The sequence below is a fragment of the Passer montanus genome, unplaced genomic scaffold, assembly GCF_014805655.1.
Source record: "Passer montanus isolate IOZ18808 unplaced genomic scaffold, ASM1480565v1 scaffold121, whole genome shotgun sequence".
NCBI classification, from domain to species: domain Eukaryota; kingdom Metazoa; phylum Chordata; class Aves; order Passeriformes; family Passeridae; genus Passer; species Passer montanus.
Genome location: NW_024358834.1, coordinates 762,223 through 785,210, shown reverse-complemented (window position 1 = coordinate 785,210; position 22,988 = coordinate 762,223). Strand labels below are relative to the sequence as shown.

General features: G+C 43.8%; 1 protein-coding gene across 2 annotated transcripts in view; it reads right to left on the bottom strand.

The window, feature by feature from the left end:
- KCTD15 (potassium channel tetramerization domain containing 15) overlaps positions 1-5,549 on the bottom strand; it is a 43,969-nt gene extending 38,420 nt beyond the window's left edge. Inside the window, exon 1 of one of the 2 annotated variants that reach the window (XM_039698151.1) lies at positions 5,078-5,549. Coding sequence is in view for 1 of the 2 variants with exons in the window: in XM_039698150.1 (XP_039554084.1) it covers positions 4,521-4,523 (3 nt within the window). In the remaining variant the exon portion in view is untranslated. Of the gene's footprint in view, positions 1-4,520; positions 4,813-5,077 lie in introns of those variants that run through there. The other variant, XM_039698150.1, reaches the window with a different exon arrangement.
- Between the last annotated feature and the right edge of the window lie 17,439 nt (positions 5,550-22,988).

The following is a 22,988-nucleotide window of genomic DNA, read 5'->3' as shown; positions in this document are numbered from 1 at the left end:
TCAGTTAAGCCTTAATATTAGACCTAAACAACTAATAAGATTTCAAACTGAAAGCAATTAATGCCTGGAAGCAGTGAAAACAGAAAGATAAATAAACTGACCCATGCTTTTAGGACAAGAAAGTACTGAATAACCTAGCACGTGAAATTATAAATGCCACAATCCACCTAATGTCTCCTGCCCTAAAAATATTGGAAAATTAGTGAAATTACTGAATTGACTCAAAAGATTTTCAGCAAAATCAAAGCTAAAAATACTGAAATGTCTTAAAAATGAACAGGACAACCTAGCAAAAGCAAATTCCTTTTCTTAAGAAAAGCAGAGTTTATTCTCCATGAAATGTGTCTCAAAGCTGGTTTCAGTTCAATCGGTGCAGACGGCACACAGGTCAAACAGAAAAAAAACCCTTCTAGAAAAGTTTAACAAAATGTACATCCATTCTCCCCCTCATGGGGAAAGCAACATATGCAAAACATTATAGTTAAAGACATTTCTGAATATAATCTAATTTTCCTGGTATTCTGTAATTCAAGCATGCTACCAAGCACCCTGGCTCTTCCTTCCATCTGACAAGCACTTTACATGCAGCATTGCAAAGTGAATTTCTATTTCTCCCACATTACTTTGACAATGTTTCTTAGAAATCTAAAGCAGGTCTTGCCTTTCTCTTAGCAGTATTTTGCACAAGATGCCCGACTACACCACTTGATGAACATAAATCAGCAACATTCTTTGTAAATTAATTCCCAAGCTATAAAGTGACTGAAAATCTTAACAAATCTGAACAGCTTCACAAAGTCATCACAACATCTCCATTTACTGTATTTCATCTCGGTTAGCTCCTAAGCATTTCTTGCATCTACAGCACAGGAATACATCACCCCATTATGAATCCACATCCTTGTCTCTTCAGAGGCTGGATGGACAGCTGCACTGAGCACGCAGCAAATGCCAGCTCTGTCCTAGGACTCCTGTGTCAGCCGATGCAAAATTGGGCATTAACATTTTCACTACAGCACCACCTTCAAGGAAAGTGACTGAATCCTTTCATGACTGAAGATGTTGCTTTCTTGTTTCCCACAAGAGCTTGTTGTGGCCAACCTTCAGTAACTATGTCATATAGCATAAATAAAACAACTAACTTAAAAAACAACTTAGTATGTAAGTACCTGCAGTATTTTAGCAACGTGTTTACTAATCTGTCTGCCAACCCAGACAAAGGTTGCTGGCTTTTTCCTTACCAAAGAGCCCTGTAAACTCATGTTCAGTCTCTACTCCTTCACTTAAATGAAAGGGTCAGAAGACCCGGGCTGAATGTCAACCCTGTCTTTGTTCAGACCCCAACCATGTTCACTAATGATAAAAGTACAGACCTTGCACGGTACAGGGCTGCCTCAGAAATAAATCTCACGCAGTTTCACAAAACAAGAGTCTAATTAGGGCTCATCTGCACCCCTTGTTACAATTTCCAAATGAAATCAAAGGACTTCCAGTCTTCTGTAAATGTGTCTTACATTTAACCATTTGTCTTGAAATACAGACATCAATTTTAAAATATGCACAGATAGCTAAAGATCAAGTGATATGAATCTATTTGTGCATATTTAAACACTGCTGCTATCTTAGGATTTTGTTTAATGTTAGTATACCAGTAAATTCCTTGATCTGTAAAGACTGAGATTCTCAGTGAGGCCATACTCACACAGTAGATATTTAATTTATACTATTCACTGGAGGGACCTTTTGAACAATCCTCTGCTTTTGGCATTTCTCAGCTAGAGCATGTGTTGAAAAAACACTTAATTATAGAAAATCACTGGAAAGCTAAAATAGTTCTCAAACTTTTATGGCTTTTCATACTTATTGAGGGTGCCACTGGCTTTTGGGGGGAGAGGAGGAGAAGGGGAATTAAAACACTGGCTGGAGAGGATTCATATTAAGAAATGAATTCCAGATTTTTATTAAAATCGTGGAATTCAATCCTTTTTGTATGAGCTCATTATCAAGAGGCACGACGGCTAAGCACTACTGCTCCAAAAAAAATACCCCCTGTTTCTTAAGGTACCATAACCCTATTTCTAATGACTCCTTCCTCTTCTCAATGTAACACACAGCAAAAATTCATCACACTGAGTAATGTACTTATTTTATGCACAAAGCAAAATCCTAAATGTATTTATCCAGTGGAAGTCTTTATGCACATATTTTCTAATATGGATGAGAAAATTAAAACCTTAAGGGTAAATATCGCAGAAACACTAACAAACTTCATTTATTAAACCATGTAAAATAATCCTTGCTCTTTAGTTGCCTACAACAGGATACAGCACCCCAACTAGTGGCACAGGCAATAACCCTGCTCTAATAAGTAACACAGGAACCTGCTGAAGGCAAAATCAATAGAGCCTGATTCCCAAATTATGTGAATATTTAGTTTTTCAAACATTACACACCAAGATCTTTCAGAGCCAGCTTATCTTTTTCTGCCTTCCTAAGCTAACTGCTTGTAAAAACTATTTGCCCATGCAAAGTGAAATAATCACAATGCCATGCTCATTTACACACAAAATGATTTTGTGTCCCATTGTGCTCACAGTTGTTCAGCTCTCTAGGGGTGATTAAACTAGCTATGCTGCTACAGCTTGAGATGATTTCACTGAATCGTTTCTCCATGAAGTTGCTTCTTTGCTAAGCTGTTATTTTAACCATAAAAGGTAAACAGAAGGCAGTTGTAAGAGCTCCATTCAGCTCCGTGCCCAGGGCTATAACCCTAGGGCAGAGAATGCTGAAAGACTGCAGAATTTTCCAGGGTGTTGCCTTTCTTGCTCTAAAGCCTTCAGGAATACTGTTCATTTAATACACACTCTAGATGATACATTTCAGATCCTACTAAAAGAAAGACTTCAAAAGTGTAAGAAGTTTTGGGCGGATGAAGCTTTCCCACCTCTGCACATAGCTTGGGGCCATGGTAACCAATACTGCTGTTGATGTTGGGAAAATACAGGAGAAATAAACTGCACAGAGCAGAGCAGACAGATAGGGACAAGGGAGGTGAAAGGTTGCAGGAAAGAAACAGACAGCAGTCTGGAAGGGGGACGAAAAAAAAGGAAAATAATAAAAAAGGAGGCGGCTCTGAAGGAGGGACAAAGTTAAATCAAGGAGCAGGCACTTAAAAGACTACAGATGGGAAGCAAGACTAATTAAGGATGTAAAAGCGCTTTGTTTCTAAAGTTTATTGTTGCCAGGATAAAAATTAATTGAAACTAATGCTGTTATTCACTCGTGCAGTTTAATTCCTTCATGCACATTTAAGACGCGAAATGAAAACGGCAGGTTTACGGACCTGCCGTGGAGCTGCTCTCCCGGGGCGCGGGCTGGGGCCGCAGCACCCGGGCCCGGCTGCACCCCCGCTCCTCCTCCCCGGGGACCTCCATTTCTGCACCAGCACAGCCAGCGGGGTGCACCCACCCCCTGCACCCCCCGACCGCCCATGCTGGGCACTGCGGTGGGCGCAGGGCAGCGCTGCGTGCCCGGGCTGCGCCCGGCGCTGCCCGAGGGCACGGCCACGCTGGGCAATTACCTTTGTCTGGCTGCGCAGGGCCGGCGGCCGCCCGGCTCTGCCCCCACAGCCACCCCCGACAACTTGCCTCCGCCGTGCTCCCTGCCCACACAAAGCGGGGCTGAGGGGCTGCAAGCCCTGGGCTCGCTGGCTCCAAAATTAAAAGTCCATAAACATCTGCACACATCTCCACGTTGCTTTACTGAACACTGCACCGAGACGCAGAGGAGATCGTGCCCAAAACTTTTTTTTGGAGGGGGGGGAGCAAAGGGGGAACTCCCTCTGGAGCTCTGCTTCCACCCCCCCCACCAAAAAAAAAAAAAAAAAAAAAAAAAAAAGGAAAGAAAAAAAAAAGAAAGGCTTTCTCCTTCCTCCCCCTCTCCCCCCCCGCAACCCGCCTCTCTCTGGCAGACTCCAGTCTATTTAGTGCAAGTTTCACGTCACCCAAATGCTTTTCCCTACTGATGGTCAGGGAAATCACCAGCGAGCAACGCACCCGGTCACTCAACTTCTGCCTTTTTCTTTTGAACACACTGTATGCCCGAAGGAAAAATTCAACCAAAAAAAAAAAAAAAGGCACAACATGGCGTCCTTTACTTATTCCCACATAACAAGAAAGGAGATGTCTTAGATGAATGCAAGAAAAAAAAGTCAAGCCCGAATCCCCGATCCTGCACATTTTCCGCGCAGCCAATGGTGGTGAGCATTAGCCAGGCTAATGTATTAATTTTGCAGAAGTGTGCCACATCGCATGCAGGAGCAGGAATGCAAACTATAGCCTAGAGTGGTTTGAAGTCTACCCCAAACCAAGCCTTCCACTCTCACTGGCGCCAGAGTTTCATTCACAGCCCGCCCGTGTTTTCCATACGCGGCGCTCCCCATTGTCGCCCGCCTTCCCTTTGTGCCGAGCCGCCCCGCCGCCAGCCCCCGCGCCCGGCCCGCGCTCCCGCTCCGCGTGTACCATGCGAAAGCGCGGAGCGAGCCGCGCTGCCTCCGCCGCGCTGGGGCTTGGCCGTCCTCAGAGCCGGGGCCGGGGGGGCAGCGGGAGCGCGGGCACCCCGGGCCGCGGGGCTCCGCCGGCGCTGCCCATGCTGGAGCGGAGCAAAACAAAACATACACACGCACGCACACACACACACACAGGCACACACACACGCGCGGCGCTACCAAAGCGGGGCGGCTGCAAACGGCTCCTGTAGCTTTAAAAAAACACCCTTCCGCCGCTGCTCCCCGGAGCCGGCAGCCGAGTGAGTTTGAAGAGGCACTTTCCAAAAAAAAAAAAAAAAAAAAAAAGGGGGGGGGGGGGGGGAAAAAAAAAAAAAAAAAAAAAAAAAAAAAGGGGGAGAAAGAGGGAAAAAAAAAAAAAAAAAAAAAAGAAGAAGGAGCGCGAGCAGGCGCGAACCGCGCGGTGCGGCGCGATGCGAGCACGGCGCGCACGGCACGGCACGGCACGGCGCGCTCCGGCCCCGCACGGGCGGGCGCACGGGCAGCTGCGGGAGCCGCTGCCGAGGTCCTTACCTTGAGCACAGAAGAGATCTGCGAGCCCCCCTTTGGCTTTGGGCTCTGCCGGGGCTGTGTGTGGATGGGCTCAGCTTTTTGCTTTTATTACTATCTTTGCTCCGCAGATCCTGCTGTGATTATTATTATTTTTAAAGCTTCTCTGTCTCCTCGCTCTTCCCCTGCTTTTGCTGCTTCTTTTTCTATTTATTTTGTGCGTGTGTGTGTGTATGTGTGTGTGAGAGAGGGGGAAAAAAAAGCCTTTAAATGAAACTGCCGAGGCTGTTATGAGAAGAAAGGCAATAATCCCGTCTCTAAATAACAGAGGGAAGGGAGAAGAGGAGGAAAAAAAGCGAATTCTTGCTCAGGGCTTTGCAAACGCCTGCAGGGCAGAGGATTAGGCTACAATTAGCTCAGCCCTTTGCTCTCGCCCTAGCTAATTTTGCGATGAAAATTGGATATTTTTCCCTCCTTTTGGTGAAGGTCTGCAGATTTTACTCCCCCATCCCCCACCCCCCCCAGAATAAAATAAAATACAGCCCTTGAAAATGAAATAAGGCTGGGAAGGCGGCCGGCTCCCCGGCCCGCGCCCCCGGCGCCGCCGCCCGCAAAGCCGCTCCGCGCGGCGCGGCCGGGGCGGGAGCCCCGCGCTGCCCCGCGGAGTTCCGCGCAGCCCGGCCCGGCCCGGCCCTGCCGGGGGATAACGGTTCGGTGTTGGGGAGGATCAGGCCACTGTCACGTCCTTCAACAGACTTACTGAAAAGAAGAAGGAGGAAAAGAGGGGGGTGAAGGGGGGAAAAAAGCTGATTTTAATCATTGTCATTTGGTCTGATGTAATATTTCCCCAGGCATTTTCAACTAGGCATAAATTTTCAGCTCCCAAATAAGTAACACAGGGCACGTTTCTCACATCTCTTGACTCCTCTGTTACAATTAGGGTAGCACCCACTCTGCACTTGTTGATAAACTAGATGAAGTTAAAAAATAAATAATAAAAAAATAGCCCCGACCCCCCCTTCCCTGCAGCACCCAGTGCCGCCGAGGTGCGGACGGGGGGCCTCGGGGGCGGGGGGGGCTGCAATTATTCCCAGCCATCCATCCTGCCTGCCTCCCCCTCCCTTTCACCCTTTGCTAATGTCTCGCATTGTAAACGCCAAATTTCCTGTAGGCCATTAAAACCAAATGACGTCTATCGACATGCATTGTGCTATTGCGGAGCGCCCTGGCAGCCCGCCCCCGGCCAAAAGCGCCATTTCAATTAGAGCGCGCGGCGCGATGGCGCGGGGCTCCGCGGGCGGCTCCGCGGGCGCGCAGCGCGCCCGGCCCACGTACCGGGGGGGACCGGCAGGGAACCCCCCCCTCCCCTCCGTGAATGAGGGGGAAAAAAAAAAATTAAAAAGGCAAATCCCTCCCTCAACTTCCAGCCAGAGGCGCGGGTCTGCCGGTGCCTGCGTGTTCCTGCGCGCCGCCGCGGGGGACGCGCCCCCGCTCCGCGCTGCTCCCCACGGAAGTTCGGCGGAGGGAGCGGGGCCGCTCCGCGCCCCAGCGCGGCGCTGCCGGCGGGCGGCGCGCCCGCGCTGCCCCCGCGCCGCCTGCGCTGCGCCGGCCCGAACGCGGCCGCGGCGCGATGCGGGCGGGACACCCTAAAACTGGGGGGGTTAAAGTTTTCTTCCGTGGCAGGAATAAACAGAAACTTTTCTCCTAAGGGGAGCTTTTTTTTTTTTTTTCCTCCCTTCTAGAGTACAAACTACAGGAGAAGAGGGAAATTTTCTCATTAAAGTTACATCCCTGCAGTTAGTTCAATTACTTGATATATGCAGAAGATGTTGTAAATTTAAAGATTTAAATAGCTTACAAAGATGCCGGAGGCTCCATCAGTTAATTTCCTTAATTTATGGATTTTTAGCTGAGCTTCTGAAATGAAAAGGAGAATGAGAACTAGGTCAGCAGAGAGATTTGCATCCAGAACAGACTAAAATTTGTTTTCCTTGACCATCCCATCAGCCCAGGTGTGATCCTTTGTGGGGGTCACTGTCCCAGCTCTGCCCTCCAGGCTGGCACTCTCTGCCTCTGTGAGCACGGCACAGAGGGGCAGATTTTATTCTGAAATAACCTGCGAACACCACCAGCGTGTCCCCAGCCAGCTGCCTCACCTGGTGGCTGTACCCAAGTGCTCTCATTTCCTCAGCACTCTGGTCAACAAGTGGATGCGAAGGGGACGAGCTCCACTGGGACGGTGACCTGCCGCGCAGCCCGAGTTTCACCAGCCTTTTCGTAGGGGTGCGGGCGGACTCTTTGGAATGACTTGGCATCATAATTTTTACTTCCTTTGTGAATTACTGACTGCTAAGTGAAAAATAAATACGAGACTCTCGAACAGCAATCAGAGCTGCATAAAAATAGGATGTTTCTGCACTAAGGCACGCTAAAGAGGAAAGAGAAGACCTAAAAATACTGCACTTGTAGGAAAAGTAGAAATGGTGATCTGACTCATCCCAGCACATCTGTGACAGGCACTGTTTAATTGTGCTGCACGGAAATGGGATGCACGGATAGTAAAGATTCGGTTTGTTTGTTTGCTTGTAGATCAAAGCAGGCACAGTAGCACTTGGGATGAAAAAGCCTGCGCATGGTACGTAACTTGTGCGGGATTGTTTTTACTGTGTCTGAGGAAAGGACAATGGACTTGGAGCTTTGTGTTTTTTCTTGCCTCTATTAATGTTGAAGGTAATAAAGGTACGCGTTACAGCTCTCTATTCACGCTCTCGTTTCTTTCTTCTCGCCCAAGTGTGTGAGTGCCTTTCTGTTGTTTTGTTTCAATATGTAAGAATATATACATATGAATCAATACTTAAAAGATTGATATAAACTAAACAGTTTTAGGAAGCAACATTGCGGTATGATTAGTATTGGTGTTCATGATTTAACATTTCTTTTCCCACTAGATGAAGTTTCTAAGATTTGCAAGGTACGTGTCAAGGACGGGTATATAAATGGATTTTTATTTATTCACAACTCCAAGACTAATTGCTTCTCTTTGCCTGAAGGCCAAGAGATTGGTTTTAATATGACACTTCAAAAGTATTCATAGAACTACAGAGATACTAAGTGTCATTGTTTAAGAGAGAAATCTCGCTATGCTACTTGTGACCCTGAAAATAAAATCTTCCACTGTATTTTGAATCCTAATGTTGTTTTTCAGAGTTTCACTTAAAGCTCAACTATCAAGAAGTGTACAAAGGAAAATATTAAAGGGTATGTAGTGAACAGAAAAGAAGAAATACAGTTAGAATTGAATATAACTTATTTTCTCAGTAATTATATTATTCTCCCTATAAAGCAATACAAAATTTGTGGCAGAAGATTCTTGAGCTCGGTTGCAAGATATTAGAATTAGAAATTATAAGTTGTAATTTATCATAGGTGTTTAAAAGTTCTTAACCGAATGCCCAGCATGTGTTTATTACAATCAAAGTACTTCAAAATACAAAATTCGGATTTTTTTTCTTACCAACAGTTCTTTGTATTCTCTGCAGATGCTTAAAAATGGAATTGGATAGAACTATTCAGTAATCTGTTTTTATACCTGATTATTCTATAGTTTACTTTCATTTTTTAAAATAAATGGTTAAAATTTACACCTAAGACAGTGTGAAAGAGAAATCCATAAGGAACTCCAGCTCGTTTTCTTTTTTTTTTTCCTGAAAAAAAATAATTGTGTATGTTACAGGACAGAATATTACTAGATCATGAAAATATGCTGATTTGAAGGAACATAATATAAGTTTCCTATGAAAACGCTTATCCAAATATATTTTGAGATGTATGAAAGAAAGTATCATAAAATGACAAATAACATCAACCTCTTCTGCACCGTGCTTTCTGAATCAGAGCAGGATAATTTCCAGTTGGTGTTTTCTTGAGGGCCCTGTATGACTTTGTGGTAGTAGACCTCATCCTGCTTTTGTCCTTACCCTTTTCCTTATTTTGTGGGTTTTGTCCTGAGGTTTAAACCTGACTTCAGTACTTGTTATGTTACATAACTTAACTTGAGGCATTCTGGTGATGATACCAGAATTTCCACCAACTACAATGAGTGCAGGGAGAAAACTGTGGAGTGCCTGGTCCTCACCGAAACTCACCATGTTCTCCCAGGCATTTGAAGATCAAGCAGAAGTAAGGGAGAAAATGAATAATTTCATGAAATGTTTAAAGCAGACAATTAAGGGGTTGTTCCTTTAAAACAAAGGAATCAATGTCTATATGTAGATTAATACTCCTCCCAGTCGCAGTTGAGACACCACTGTAGCTTAGATGGGCTTTTATCTTGGAAGAAAAAGTTTGAGTAAATAATTGGGATTTCAAAAGCAGTTGCTGGACACCAGGTGCCCGCTCAGTCAGCAAAGGCTCCGTGACTGTTGGGTCAGTGGGTTTTCACAGCTGTGACTGGGTTTGACTCTGTCTCCTGGGCCACAGAGGCACGGGGGACAGACACATCTGAACGCAGAGGTTGGTGACTGACCGTGGGTGCTGTGACTGCCACCATCGCTCCCGCCACTGGAAATGAGGGACAAGCAGAAGCTGTGGAAAGCTGATGTTACGTATGTGTTGAGCCTCCAAAAAGGTTTGTTCTTGTGAGGAACCTGAAAATATTAAGCATCTTGAAATCCCTGTACTGCTGCAGTCAGTTGACATATGAGGAATAATACAAAGAAAGGACATCCCCCAGTTGAAGCAAGTTTTCAAGCCAGTTGCAGTGCCAGTCATTCTGGAACAGGAACTTGGCTCAGGGTTTGCTAATTAAGTCAAATAATTGTTTGTCATTTGTAGACAGATGAGAGGTTTCCTGAGAGCAGTAAGCATGACCACGCAAAGAACAAAATCTGATCATTAGGAAATAACCAAGTCTTGTCAGTCTTTTCCCTTGAATGCTCTTCTATTCTTTTCAAGAAACAGCTTGCTGCTGAGTAAGTTTACAAACCATTACTTTATTGACTAAATACAGATGGACTGTTTTTAAAACTATCCATTATCCAGTGCCTAACTCGTGACAACAGTGTGATACAAAGAAATAATCTGTCCTGGAATGCCAAGATGAAATAGCTTGTCAGGAAATACAGTATAGGAAAGGTTTGTTTGTCTCTTCTGCTTCCAACTGTTATAAGCCAAAGATAGGTTCCAAAATGAAATTTACATAATCAAGATGTCCCGTGTTAGTGTTCAGTGGTGTTTCAAGTTTCACGCATTTTTTTAAGTGCTCTACCTCCTCTTCTTAAACAGGTTATAAGAATGAGGAGTGTTTTTAACCTGTTTAAGTAACGTGTGTGGTGTTAGCTTTTAGCTATTTATTAAATAAAGCTTATCCATATTGTATATGTCACAGAGAGGAGAAAACATTTTTATGGCTGAGTTTAATCCATTCATTGGTTTATTAGAGACACAATGTACTCTGAAGAATGCCACAAATCCACATGGTGTCCCTGAACGCTTGATTTTTGCATATGGATCGCTGACTTAGCTGAACGATGTGTAAAATCCTGTGTAGCCAGGCAGCTCCCCACTGAATACCCTTCTAAGGGAGGTTATATGCATTGCTTCTGCCAGCAAAGGTCTGGAATATGTTAAACTGCAAAAAAATCACTTAACAGAATATAGACAAGGAAGAATAGAGCCATAATGGCTCTTTTGTAACAAATCATTTACACTTTTTAGGATCTTTGGGCACAGGCACCTCTAGAATCATAGGTGCATTGCTTATTTATGTAGCAGCATTTCAGCGTGCTTTTTCTTTGGCAAATACCAGACCATAGGGGTTTGGATCACGCATGGCAGGGACAGAACCTGAGAGAGCAGCAGCTCAGTAGAGTATCACGACAATGACATGAAAATGGAAGAAAAAGAAAATGGAGCAAATTCTTCCAGAGCCTGAATTTAACAGCACACAGAAATGGTATTAAGCACACCTTTATTTTGAAAAATATCTAAATAATAGAAACAAAATAGCAGAATTGAAAGGAGAAAACTAAAAGAATATTATGAGGTACTGATGCTCATCTGTTGGATAGAATGATTAGTGAATTGGAATTTGTGGGACTGCGGTGAACTTGCAGAGTGAGACCCAATAGAGAACACAACTCATCACTGGTAACAGGGAGCAGTAGCGGTGCTGGGGCCGGTGATTTCTGCGTGCTGAGCCCCGATGGCTCTCCCTGCCCACCTGTGACGCAGGCGGGCTCAGCTGGAGCGTTTCCAGCGCAGAACGTGCCGTGCCACAGGGCTGATGCTGCCGAGGCCGAGCCGCGGCACAGCCGAGCTGCCATTGTTTCAGCACAAAGAGGAGGAGAGCTCTGAAGCTGGCCAGCTGAGCGAGAGCCCATCCAAGCCCTGCTATGCCAGAGACCCTTGGAAAGGAGGCAGTATGTCAGACATATGGTTGGAGCATGCTGTGCTCCAGCCATCCTCGGCTAGCGTATGGTCTCCCGAGTGCCGCTGCCAGCTGGGCTCTAATTTGCACTGGGCCTGAGAAGCAGGGACCTTCCAGTCTCCCTGATGGTCTCTCCTCCTTTGCTTCACTGATTTCAGATATGCAGCTACTCAGAGCTTTCCATTTTCCCTGTCTGGCATCCTTTCAGACAGACACAGAGGGATAGCCTTCCTTGCTTTAACAGTGTGTTTGGCTGAAAAAGCAGAGCCACGTATGCTGTGAGAGTAAAATTTCAGCGTCCTGACTCTGTAGGATATTTTATATTCGTGGTGCCACAGCAGATGTCATGCAAGTATGTAAAGTTAATAAAACAAGCATCCCTAAAGCAACTGATACAGAAACAGCATTGCCAAGTAGTAGAAATTATACTTATCTGTTCTAACCTGTGTCTTTGAGGACACATATGCATGTTCATTTTTCATGGATTTGCACTCTTGACTTTGTAAACATTGTATTATTCCACATTCTGTCATGGATTTCTCCTCAGAAAAAAAAAGGAACAGAATGCTTGTTGGAACAAACTCCTTAAACATGAGGCATATTTCTCATCTTGAAGTGCATGCTGAATGGTGCACAGAGAAGAGAGTAATAAAAGTCTTTGTAAAACCCTTGTTTAAACTTTAGTTCAAGTGTTTTATTACAATGTCACAGATTTTGCCAGTCTTCACTTTGAACGGTTATTGAAGGAAATAATTTGTATTTTTATATCCAACTTTTAGTTTGCAATTAGCCTCTGAGATGTAGAACTTGTAGAAGTAAACAGATGAATTCAACACAACTTGCAATAAAAATTATTTGATACTACTAGCCCCAGCATAGTATCCTTCTTGAAGAGGTTTGTAGCAGCAATTACATTGTTCTGTCTTGTTAATTTTTGGAGCATTATGCTAAGCCTGCTTTATGCAAAGGGTCATTGTGCACATTTAGTATTTTTGTGAATGCTGTTCAGTTAAGCTTTCTGTTGTGAAGACATCCTCTTAGGAAAAAGGTGCACGTATATTTTCAGATGTGCTATTCTTTGGTGAATAAAGGCATTTGAAAAGTCCTTGCATGAAACAGTTTCACTTTAATCCCTCATTTCTGAATACGCTGTGCTAAGTCTAACAGAGGAGATCAGCCTTGGCTGCTCTGCTGCTTGCTCAGAAGTGTCTCTCCTTGTAAAACCTCATCTTGGAGTTAGTTTCCAGACCACCTCCTGCTCCTCACAAGATATTCTTGAGTTATGACATAGCCAAGGAACCTCCTGGCTGGGAGCTGCCTTTCCTGTGAGGAACTGGTGATTTAATAGTAAAGGGGTAAATGAACTGGACAGGTGTAAGTGATCTTCATTCAACAGGACCATGAAGGTGTCCAAGGACAAGCAATGTCATCTGCGTCACCAAGACCCTCCAGTTTCCTCCCCTTGCTGCTTTGCTGTTCAATTCTTGCCTCCTATTTCAGATGACACTGGTAATTTTTGGAGCAGTGATACTTTTGTGCATCCAACACACTGGAGCCCATTTCTCATCTGGGCATCAACATTGACTACACAATTGCTTGCAAGAGTCATGTCATCAGCTCTGATTAAATGATAAAGGATGTGAGTAAAAATTACACTTGAGCCTGTGCAGTATCCCACATTCCTTCTCATTTGGTGCTTTTTAGAGTTTCTCTCCTCAGTCACAAGCCTGAAATTCAAACGCAGACTCTTCCCCCTGTGGACCAGGTATTTACTTGCTTTTCATGAGCATCTACATTCATATTCCCAGCATGGCAGGGATGGGAGGGCTCACGTTTTTCACGTGAAAAGGGCAGCTCTTCAAGAGGATTAACGTTCTTCTTTCTTGTCTCTGGGGAACGGTAAAGAAGGGTGGGAGACTGTGGCCATGGCTTTTCTGGGGTCAGCCATGGCAGAGGCACGGAAGACTCTCTCCTCTCTCCTCTCTCCTTTTATTTTGGTGGAGCTGGTAGGAAACTGGAATGGCTTAGAGGAAAGGAAAGGAGGCCACTCTTGGAGGACATCTCTGCCACAGTCTTCCTCCTGTGTCCCCTCTTCACCCCTAGAGCTTTGGCTGTTGTTTCCCCAGATGAAGGCCCCCGTCCGATTGTTCCCTGCTCGGCAGCTCTGCCACAGTAGAATAGCAAGTCCCCATCTCTCCTGTTATGCTGCATGAAACTAAAAATACCAACCCCACTGGAGTTACTTCTACATTAAAGATGTAAGTGAAATAAAAAAAATCACTTTTGGAGCTTTTTATTTTTGATTTAATTTTTAATTAATCTTAATTAATTTGAATGTTGAAGCAATCTGAAAAAATAGTTTTAAATGAACATACAGAGATATATATTTCGGTGGGTTTCCCCCCCATACCCACTGGTGAGAGCATGAATAATGCAGGCCAGAACGGGGGCCGCGCTCGGGCCCGGGGCAGCCGCTGAGGGCCCGCTGCCCCCGGAGCCGAGCCTGAGCCCCGCTCCCGCCTCAGCCCCGCTCCCGCCGGAGCCTCAGCCCTGCTCCGGCCCCGTCCCGCTCCCGCCGTCGCCGTGGAGACGAGCGGCTGCCCGCGGGCTGAGGGGGCGGAGGGCGCGGCGCCCCGGGCTGAGGGATGCTCCGTTTGTATGGACAGGGTCTGGGCTTTGCCGAGATCTGCCCTGGGGCGAGCGGGGCCGGCTGTCCCCGTGTCGCCATTCTGGCCTCAGGGCGGCCGCGGGGCGAGCCCGCGGGGGCCCCCGCGGGCCCGTGACCGCCCCGGCAGGGTGCCCGGGCCGCAGGGCCGCCCCGGCTCCCCGCGGCTCCCGGCGGGGATGTGCCGGGGCCGCGGCCCTCCGGGAGCGGCGTTGTTTCTAATTAATGCCCGTGTGGCAGCCTAATCTGTGTTACCGGGCTCTCTGGAGCATTGTCGCAACAAAGGTATATTCTAGGGTTCAGTTAATTAAAAATTGCTTATAAATCTGCCCAGGTCCTGTGATGCACTTAACTCGGCTGTTGTGGCCGTAGCACAGAAGAAACACCCAATATTTACGCAGTTACAGCGGTAGTTTGGCTAATTTCCCGCAGAGCTCTTTTCTCTGCTGCCCCTCTTTTATTTTATAATAAACTTACCCCTCTCCACCCCTGTTTTTTTTTCTTTTTTTTTTTTCAAGTACATGTGGAAGTGTCTAATATGTGTTCTCTTTGGCCATATACTTTTTATAAACTCAGTATCAGCCACGCACTTAAACACGTACTTGTGGTGAGGATGTGTCTGATTTGCTTATAGTAAGGAAGTTCAAGCAAAAACTTGATGAAAAATACCTGGTTCCTATATACAAGTGTGTTTATTTTGGAGTTAATTTCTTTTTGAGACTGATAACAATGGAGAATGTCTCTCTCAACAAGCCAAATTGAAAGAAGATGATACAGAAGCTGGATTCAGTATGGGAGAATAAATCTAGCCATAGAGCTAGCTCTGGAGTTTCACACTGCATTGCAAAGCATGGTAAGCTTGTCTCAGCTCTTGGGGTTTTTTTTTTGGTTTTTTTTGTTTTTTTTTTCTCTCCAAGGAATAGGGTGCCAACACTGCTGACACTTGGCTTCCCAGAAATAGGTGTTTAAGTCAAGTGTTTGAAACAGAAATTGTGTTACTGCTTCTTTGTGGCCTGTAGAAGATAACAGACTAGAAACGTGGTTGATTAAGAGCTATACTGCATTTCTAGGGTAGAAAGTACACAGTCTAGGAGTCAGTTCTAAGAAAATGTTGCAAGCAAATTCATCAAATAGGAGAATAAGCACTTTAATATTTTGCATTTATATAAAAAAGTTATAACCATTTATTTGTCTTGAGCCTTTATTCTTCAATAAATTAAAAAACAAACATGTTGTTGAAGAATATAGCCAAAATATCTGTTCCAGAATACAGATATCTGGGAAAGGTTGCCAATATGTAGCTTATCTTTGGAAGCAAAGCATGGTCTTGAGCATTTTTGAGGAAAATGATTACTTAATCATTCAATATTACTTTCTATTATTTTGAGAATGGTTACTGATTGTTTATAAACCCCAGCCCACTAAAAGTGCTTCTACTTCATTTCACACCTCATTGTTTTGCAGATTGCCTGTGACTGTGGAAGTTGGTTTGAAGTCCTAGGAATTTAATTTCTTGACCATCAACCTGCTAGTCTAAAACCTTCAGTCTGAAGAATGCACCAGAAGTACTTGTTTTGTTATGTAGAGCTTTGATTTCTGTAAACTGTATAGAATAATTTAGTGAAAAAGCTGGACAGACACAGAGAATGAAAGGGATTGGAAGGGACCTTAAACATCCCTGGTCCCAGTCCCCTGCTGTGGGCAGAACACTTTCCCCCAGACCAGGGTGCTCAAGGCCTTGTGAAAGGGATTGGAAGGGACCTTAAACATCCCCTGGTCCCAGTCCCCTGGCCTTGGGCACTTCCAGGGATGGGGAATCTGCAACCTGTTCCAGTGTCTCACCAGCCTCACAGGGAGAAAGTTCTTGCTAATATCCAGTCTTTCTGTAATGATGCTGTCCTACCACTGCAGTTCCTGACAGAACATCCTTCCTGCAGCCCCTCCAGACCCTGGAAGGTCTGCACACAGAAGAACCTTCTCTTGTCCAGGCTGAGCAGCCCCAGCTTTCTCAGCTTGTCTTCACAGGGGGCAGGCCCCACTCCTCTGGGCTTGCTGCAACAGCTCCATGTCGTTCTTGTGCTGGGAGCACCAGAGCTGGATGCAGCACTGCCAGATGTGTCTCACGAGAGCAGAGTAGTGGGGGAGAATCACCTCCTTTGACTTTCCAGCCATGCTCCTCTGGATGCAGCTCAGGATTCCCTTGGCTTTCTGGCTGTGAGCACTCGCTGCTGGCTCCTGCTGAGTGTTTGATCAACCACCACCCCCAAGACAGAATAATTTTGTGAAAATGCTGATGTTCTCAGGGACAACCTGGTTGCCTTTCCATGACTTGGAAATGCTGATTCTCTTAAAGATTTGATGACTCTTTCAATGTGTGCAAAAGCAAGCAAACGAACCCCCTGATGGTATTGAACAGTGCAGTTAGCAGAACAGGCTTGTGGTCTTGTGGGACTTCTCATTGTCTCCTTGAAAAACCTAATATTGGTGTACAAGGCTGTAGTTAACTATGTTTGTTGGATAAATTTAGTTGTCACAAGCTGCATTTAATCCTTTGCAGAGCAATTGAGAAAACAGTAATTTTAGGACCAAAGCTCACTGGCTCACTCTGCTTTTAGTAGAGCTGCTGCAATTAAAATTTAGCAAGCCTTTAATAAGAATTAATTTGGGAGGGGACACACACACTGTACATACCCATTTATTGGTGAGATTTATACTTCTGCATTCTATGCAAATACTAGGTCTTAGCTTTTCCGTTTACATGCTGTTAATCCAGCCTGTAGCTTAAAACTCTTCTTTTTAATAGCTCCATTAAGAAATTAAGGGAGGACTTACTTGGGCAAGGAAATCCAAAATTAATCTTGCATGGGTATCTGGTGATCTAGTGGATACTTTCTTTCTGAAATTCAGAACTTTTATGAACCAATTTCTGGCCTCTCTTCATTTCCATTAAACCTGGTCGTGCAATTTAATGTGGTTTGCTTCCTTTTTTTTTTAATGCCTGATAGTTATGCTAATAGAGTGTTAACTTTGTGATATTTAATGTTTACAGTGTTAATAGATAAAGATAATAGCTGTGCTTTGTTGTGTTAGAGAATTTTAGTCTGTTATTTATAGATATGAAACCTACAAGATATGATATAAAAGCCTTCAATATGAAAAATGTTACAATTCTGAGCAGACAGTGAGAAAATTGCCTTTTAGAGGTCAAAACTCCCAATGCCTCTGGCAACATGGCCTTGATGTCATTTGACAGGGTGGAAACACAGCCCTTCATGGGAATAAACAGCCAATACCTGCATGATTCATTTTGTTAGAAGGGTTCTCCCATTGTTGCTAGGCAATATTTCCTAGGTGGAGTTAAAAACCAACAAAAATATCAACAACAAAACCCCCAAAACCCAACTGCTGTCTCCTCGGAATAATACTTATTGCAAGTTGTCTTGCTATTGTTTATTTGTTTTTCTAATTAAGTAATTTTTCTTTCTGCAGAATAGATGTATCAGCTGAGTCTCAACAGAGACCTTCCCCAGTAAGAGGCAGCAAGGGGAAGAGCTGGGAACGGGTTGCACCTGGTTAGTGGAAGGTTTCCTTTCTGTCTTCCTCTGTCCCTTCTTAGAGCTGTCTGTTTGGAAATGCCCGACTATGTTGTGATGTGCAATTCTCAGAGAAGAAACATGGCAGAGACCAGCAGACATTCATTTGAAATGATTTTCATTCACTTCATTCTGGAATGGACTTGAAAGCAGGTCTCAGAGGCAACTTGTATGTACCAGTTTGTCTTACATATTTATTTATGACAGACTTGAATCTTCAGGATGGTATTCTATCAAGTGACATACCGACTCAGTGTGATGTGTGTCTAAAAATAGGTCATTGTCAAAGGACAGGAAAGGAATTGTATAAATCTATAAACTAAACCATTGCTTTGCATGTGATAGCATCCTCTGAAGCTGAGGTAATGCTGTCTTCAAAATTGTAGCTTTCCATAGATTATTTTCTGGAATAATATATTAACACTGCATTTATCAAACAGGAGGATGGCTGCAGACTCAAAAGACAGCTAATGGTAATGGGTTACTTCTGACACAGCTGTTAGAAATAGCAAAGTAAAACAAACCATCTCAGAAGGTGGCAGGGCTGGACCAAACTTTGCTCTTATGCTTAAAATATTACTGATCTGAGCCTCCATTTTTTCATGTGTTAAATTGTATCACTTATTTAGTGCTGGCACTTAGGCATTTGTGTTTGAAAATAATGCTTCTGTTTCGTGCATTTGGTCAATGTAAATGGATTTTTTCCCCTCTAGTTAACCAAGAGTGTTGAGAGGCCTGAAAAATGAGACCCTGAAGAATGATACTGTTTAAAAATGGGCATTAGGAAAGGAATTTTTGTCATTTTAAATAACCTGTTGATGTATACAAATGTGTGGGGTTTGGAGCATAATAGAACAGTGCAGACTTTTTTACTGTTTATGATAGCATAAGCACCAGTACATAGGTGAGGTCTTGAACTTAGCTGCAGAAGTTATATTGGTGTTTAATGCGGTGTTGCTACTGCAAACCAAATAGAAGGGCTAATATTTAATTAAGGATAGAGTGTGGAAATGGTCAACAAAAGAACAAATACATCTGTGTACGGGGTTATCTTGAGAGGTTTGGAGTTATCAGGTGAAGGGGAAGTGTGACATCTGGTGGAAAGATGGTATCAGGAGCAAGAGATCCATTAGTGATAAATGGGAGTATTTGGCACAAAAATACATTGTATGATGTTTGAAACCACTGCTGGAGATGAAATTCAGATGAATGACATATTTTGTGATCTCATAATACTTACTGTCCAAACCAGAATACATGGCATCATGATTATGTTCTTAATGAATAGTGATCTCTTCGAAGGTACCAAAGAAAGCTTATTTTGTTAGGTTCCTCCCCCAAATTCTTAATCTACACTGAAAGTAAATTAATATGGTACAGGTTTAGCTCCTTTGGGTATCCAAGTATTTTTTCAGAAAAATGTCCTCTAAGTAACTATGATGATCCTAGCAGGTTTTTGTCTTGAGTCCTTTATTGAGTCTTCTGTAACACTGCTCCAGGTGCAAGTCCCAGATGATCAGGATCATTAGATGCTGCTGTTCTGGGAGCTTCTGGTCTGACCCTGGCTTGGAGGTGCAGCTGGAGCCCAGCACTGGAGCCCCAGTTTGGGTTCTGCTGTTCTGCTCCCTTAGAGCTGCTGGTGGTGGGCAGGCTCCTCTGCAGAGTGTGGGAATAGCCCCCTATTGCAGGAGGGAGGAACTCCACAGGAGAAGAGGGGGGAAACCTGGAGCTACCTTTTGCTTGGTGTCACATTGCTAGAGTTAGAAATTGCATAAAATCTGGGTGGGCTCAGAGCTGCAGAGATTTTGCTTTATTGTGTTTGTTTCCAAAGTATGTTGTGGAAAAAGAGTCTGCAATTCATTGGGAGCTCTGTATATTAAGGATGTTCAGGAACTTCCTAGCTCAGCTCAAAGGCCCAGGAGGAAAAAAAAAAAAAATTCATCTTAATCTTTCAGTTCTGCTTTAAAATACCTGATTCTTCAGAGGTTTCATTCCATAGGATATTGATCATTCCATGTCAGTCTTGAGATTTTTCTGTTACAACTTTGCTACTGAAAGATTGCTTTATCCCAAGCACAGCAAGTTCAGTCGTGGTTCTGCTTTGTAGTTCAGGCTCATCTCCTGTGCATAGCTGCCTGCTCCAATCATATGGGATTTCCCCCTTCATCAGAAGGCCATAAATCTTGAGCTTCTTTTGTTCTTTATGCATTTTTCTTCTGTTTTTAATGTTAATATCTCACTTGCTAGAACAATATATTATAAGAGTTCTGAATCCTTTTCCTGCTTTGGGGCCAGACTCTATCTGCAAGTTTTTGCCTGCTCCCACAAAAAGAATGCTTTTTGGGAACTGGCCAGTTCAAGGAGGGAAACAAGCTAACAAATAGCTAAACCCACAATGTCAATGCTAGACTGCAGTGGGGTAGGCCCATCTCAGGTGGCTGGTTTCCTGATCAGCCACATCAGGGCATTTAACAGCAGCATGTGTGAGTAACCTGGTTCTCAGGTCACCTCACAGTTAGAGTCACAAATGAATAATATTCATGAACTCGGGTATTTTGGTACCATGATGAATAAAATACATTGCTTACTCCAAAGAGTGAATCATTGTGCTCTGGTGGCAGGGGTTTGGATAATTCAGATGGGTTGGAGTACAAGGCCTGTGGCAGAGAGCTTGCTGCTACACTTTAGTGCAGTTAGTTCAGTGTCAAACACTTTCTTCCTAAGCTACCCCCTCCTCCTCAGCAGGGTGGCACTATTTATCCTGTGTTTCCTGGGACAGGTTGAGTAGGCACTCTCCTACTTGTGGAACCACACCAATTAAAAACCAATTAACTCTCTTACTGCCATATTGTCATATGAAGACTGGATGCAGGCCAAGCTTCAGCTTCTTCATGAGATGTTTTATGTTTTATCATGTTGGGAGGGAAACAAACCTAATGCTTTCCTTCTGAGAACCTCATTGTATAAGTCAATAGCTTTCTGAAGGTTGATTTGGGGTCTGCAGATAGAGAAATTGTCCTATTAAAAGGGAGAAGACAGTCTAGTTTAACTATCTTGGAAATTTAAGTGAAAAACATTATTTTTAGTGATGTTGAGATCAACTATTTTAAAAGATCTCTAGACACATACCAAAAAAAAAGAAATCAGACCAGAAATTGTGATTGAGCTGAGAGCCAGACTGACAAGTTTTAGTTCTCAGCTCTGTGTTGGTGAGGAGACAATAGTCCTTCTTACCAAATTAAAACTGACAATGATACTGAGCTTGTGCTAGCACAAGGTGCTTTCTTAACTGCTAATGTGTTTTCAGACTGAAAATACCATAATAAATTCACTGAATGGACTTTTTTCTGTAGTATACTCTTATAATTATAAGCCCTTCATTTTTGCCCAGGGCATCTACTTAGGAGATATCATAAAGTGAAAATAATCTTAATGTCACTAAATGAGAAAAGAATGATCATATTGCCTTGCAGAAAAACAAAATGGGAAGGGGGACTGAGGAAGGAACAGTACAGAATTATATTTGCTGCAATCTTATGGGCACCAGGAGAAAAATGCCCTTTATTTTGCTGAGAATGATTTAAAAATGTGTTTGTATCAATGTTGCAGCTTCTGAGTAATGATTGGAACTTCTGACTATGCAGATATGATGTACAGTCTTTGAGAAAATCGGGAGCTTGGTCTCTATTACTGATACTGAGGACTGGGTGCATGGTGGCTGTTTTGGTGGTGTAAGTAGGAAGAGGAGGGGAAAAATTCCTTGAGAACCTGTTGTAAAAAAAAAAAATATATAAACTAAAACTTAGTGAAAGTAGGATATGAAACTTGGTTATGGAAATTTACCACTGGATGCCACTGTTGCTTCATAGAATGTCATACTAAAATAACATCAGCTCTGCTGAAAAATTCTGCTTTTCCTTCACTCTCATCTTCTTAGTTTTTTATTACTTTAATCTTTGTTCATATCAAAGGAAAGGAGAAATCATGCCCCACTTATTCTCTCCAGCAACATGGTGATATGGTTTCCATATCTAGAAGTGACAGCTTGTCATAGGAAAGAAAAGGCAATGACACAAAATTTGTCTTTTTTTTTTTTCTTCCCCATCTAAGGTAAAATATTTTTCAGATAGAACAGAAGAACAGAAGAAAGGCTCAGATGAAAGAGCAGCCAATTTTCCTCATAACTAAATTCCTTCTCTCTGTCTCTGAATCCTGTGTTAATCACAACTAGATTTGGACACTGAGCCTGTACTCCTGTTTTAATGTCATCCTACAGAGCAGGGCAGGAGGCCACTTTTGCAAATACCTGTTTATTTCCTTTCCCAAGTGTTGGGCATTTTGTACTTGAAGGAATGTTTTTCACTTGTTACAATTTTTTCCTCCTGGGGGAAGCAGGGAGGGTGAAGGTCATCAGGTGAATTTTTGATGGCTGTTGCTTGTTTGTACAAATATATTTGTAATCACCTGATAAGAAACTCTGTAACTTTTCTCAAGTCGTACAGTATGGGGTCTTGTAAATAGCTTCCTTTTTGACTGAAATAACCCCCCAAATGTAATTAATTCAGTTAAATGAAAAGAAATAAAAATCCTAACATCTGAAGCGTAATTTTCAGATCAGATAATTTGTGTTTTCTGTTCTGAGTGCACCTAATTCCTAATCTTTCCTATGGGGGAAAAAAAGAAAAAAATGCTGGAAAAAGCGGTGAGAGATGAGAATTTTCTAGTGTCATGCCTGGCTTCTGCGGGGACAGTCCCTTCTGCTGTGCGCCTGCTTAATTGGGTGAGCTCAAGTATCGTGGGTTCCGTAAGCGCCAGCCTAATTAGCGACAGGGAATGTGGGGAAAGGCAAGGACAATGGCAGCGGGAATCGGGAAAGGCAAGGACAATGGCAGCGGGAATCGGGAAAGGCAAGGACAATGGCAGCGGGAATCGGGAAAGGCAAGGACAATGGCAGCGGGAATCGGGAAAGGCAAGGACAATGGCAGCGGGAATCGGGAAAGGCAAGGACAATGGCAGCGGGAATCGGGAAAGGCAAGGACAATGGCAGCGGGAATCGGGAAAGGCAAGGACAATGGCAGCGGGAATCGGGAAAGGCAAGGACAATGGCAGCGGGAATCGGGAAAGGCAAGGACAATGGCAGCGGGAATCGGGAAAGGCAAGGACAATGGCAGCGGGAATCGGGAAAGGCAAGGACAATGGCAGCGGGAATCGGGAAAGGCAAGGACAATGGCAGCGGGAATCGGGAAAGGC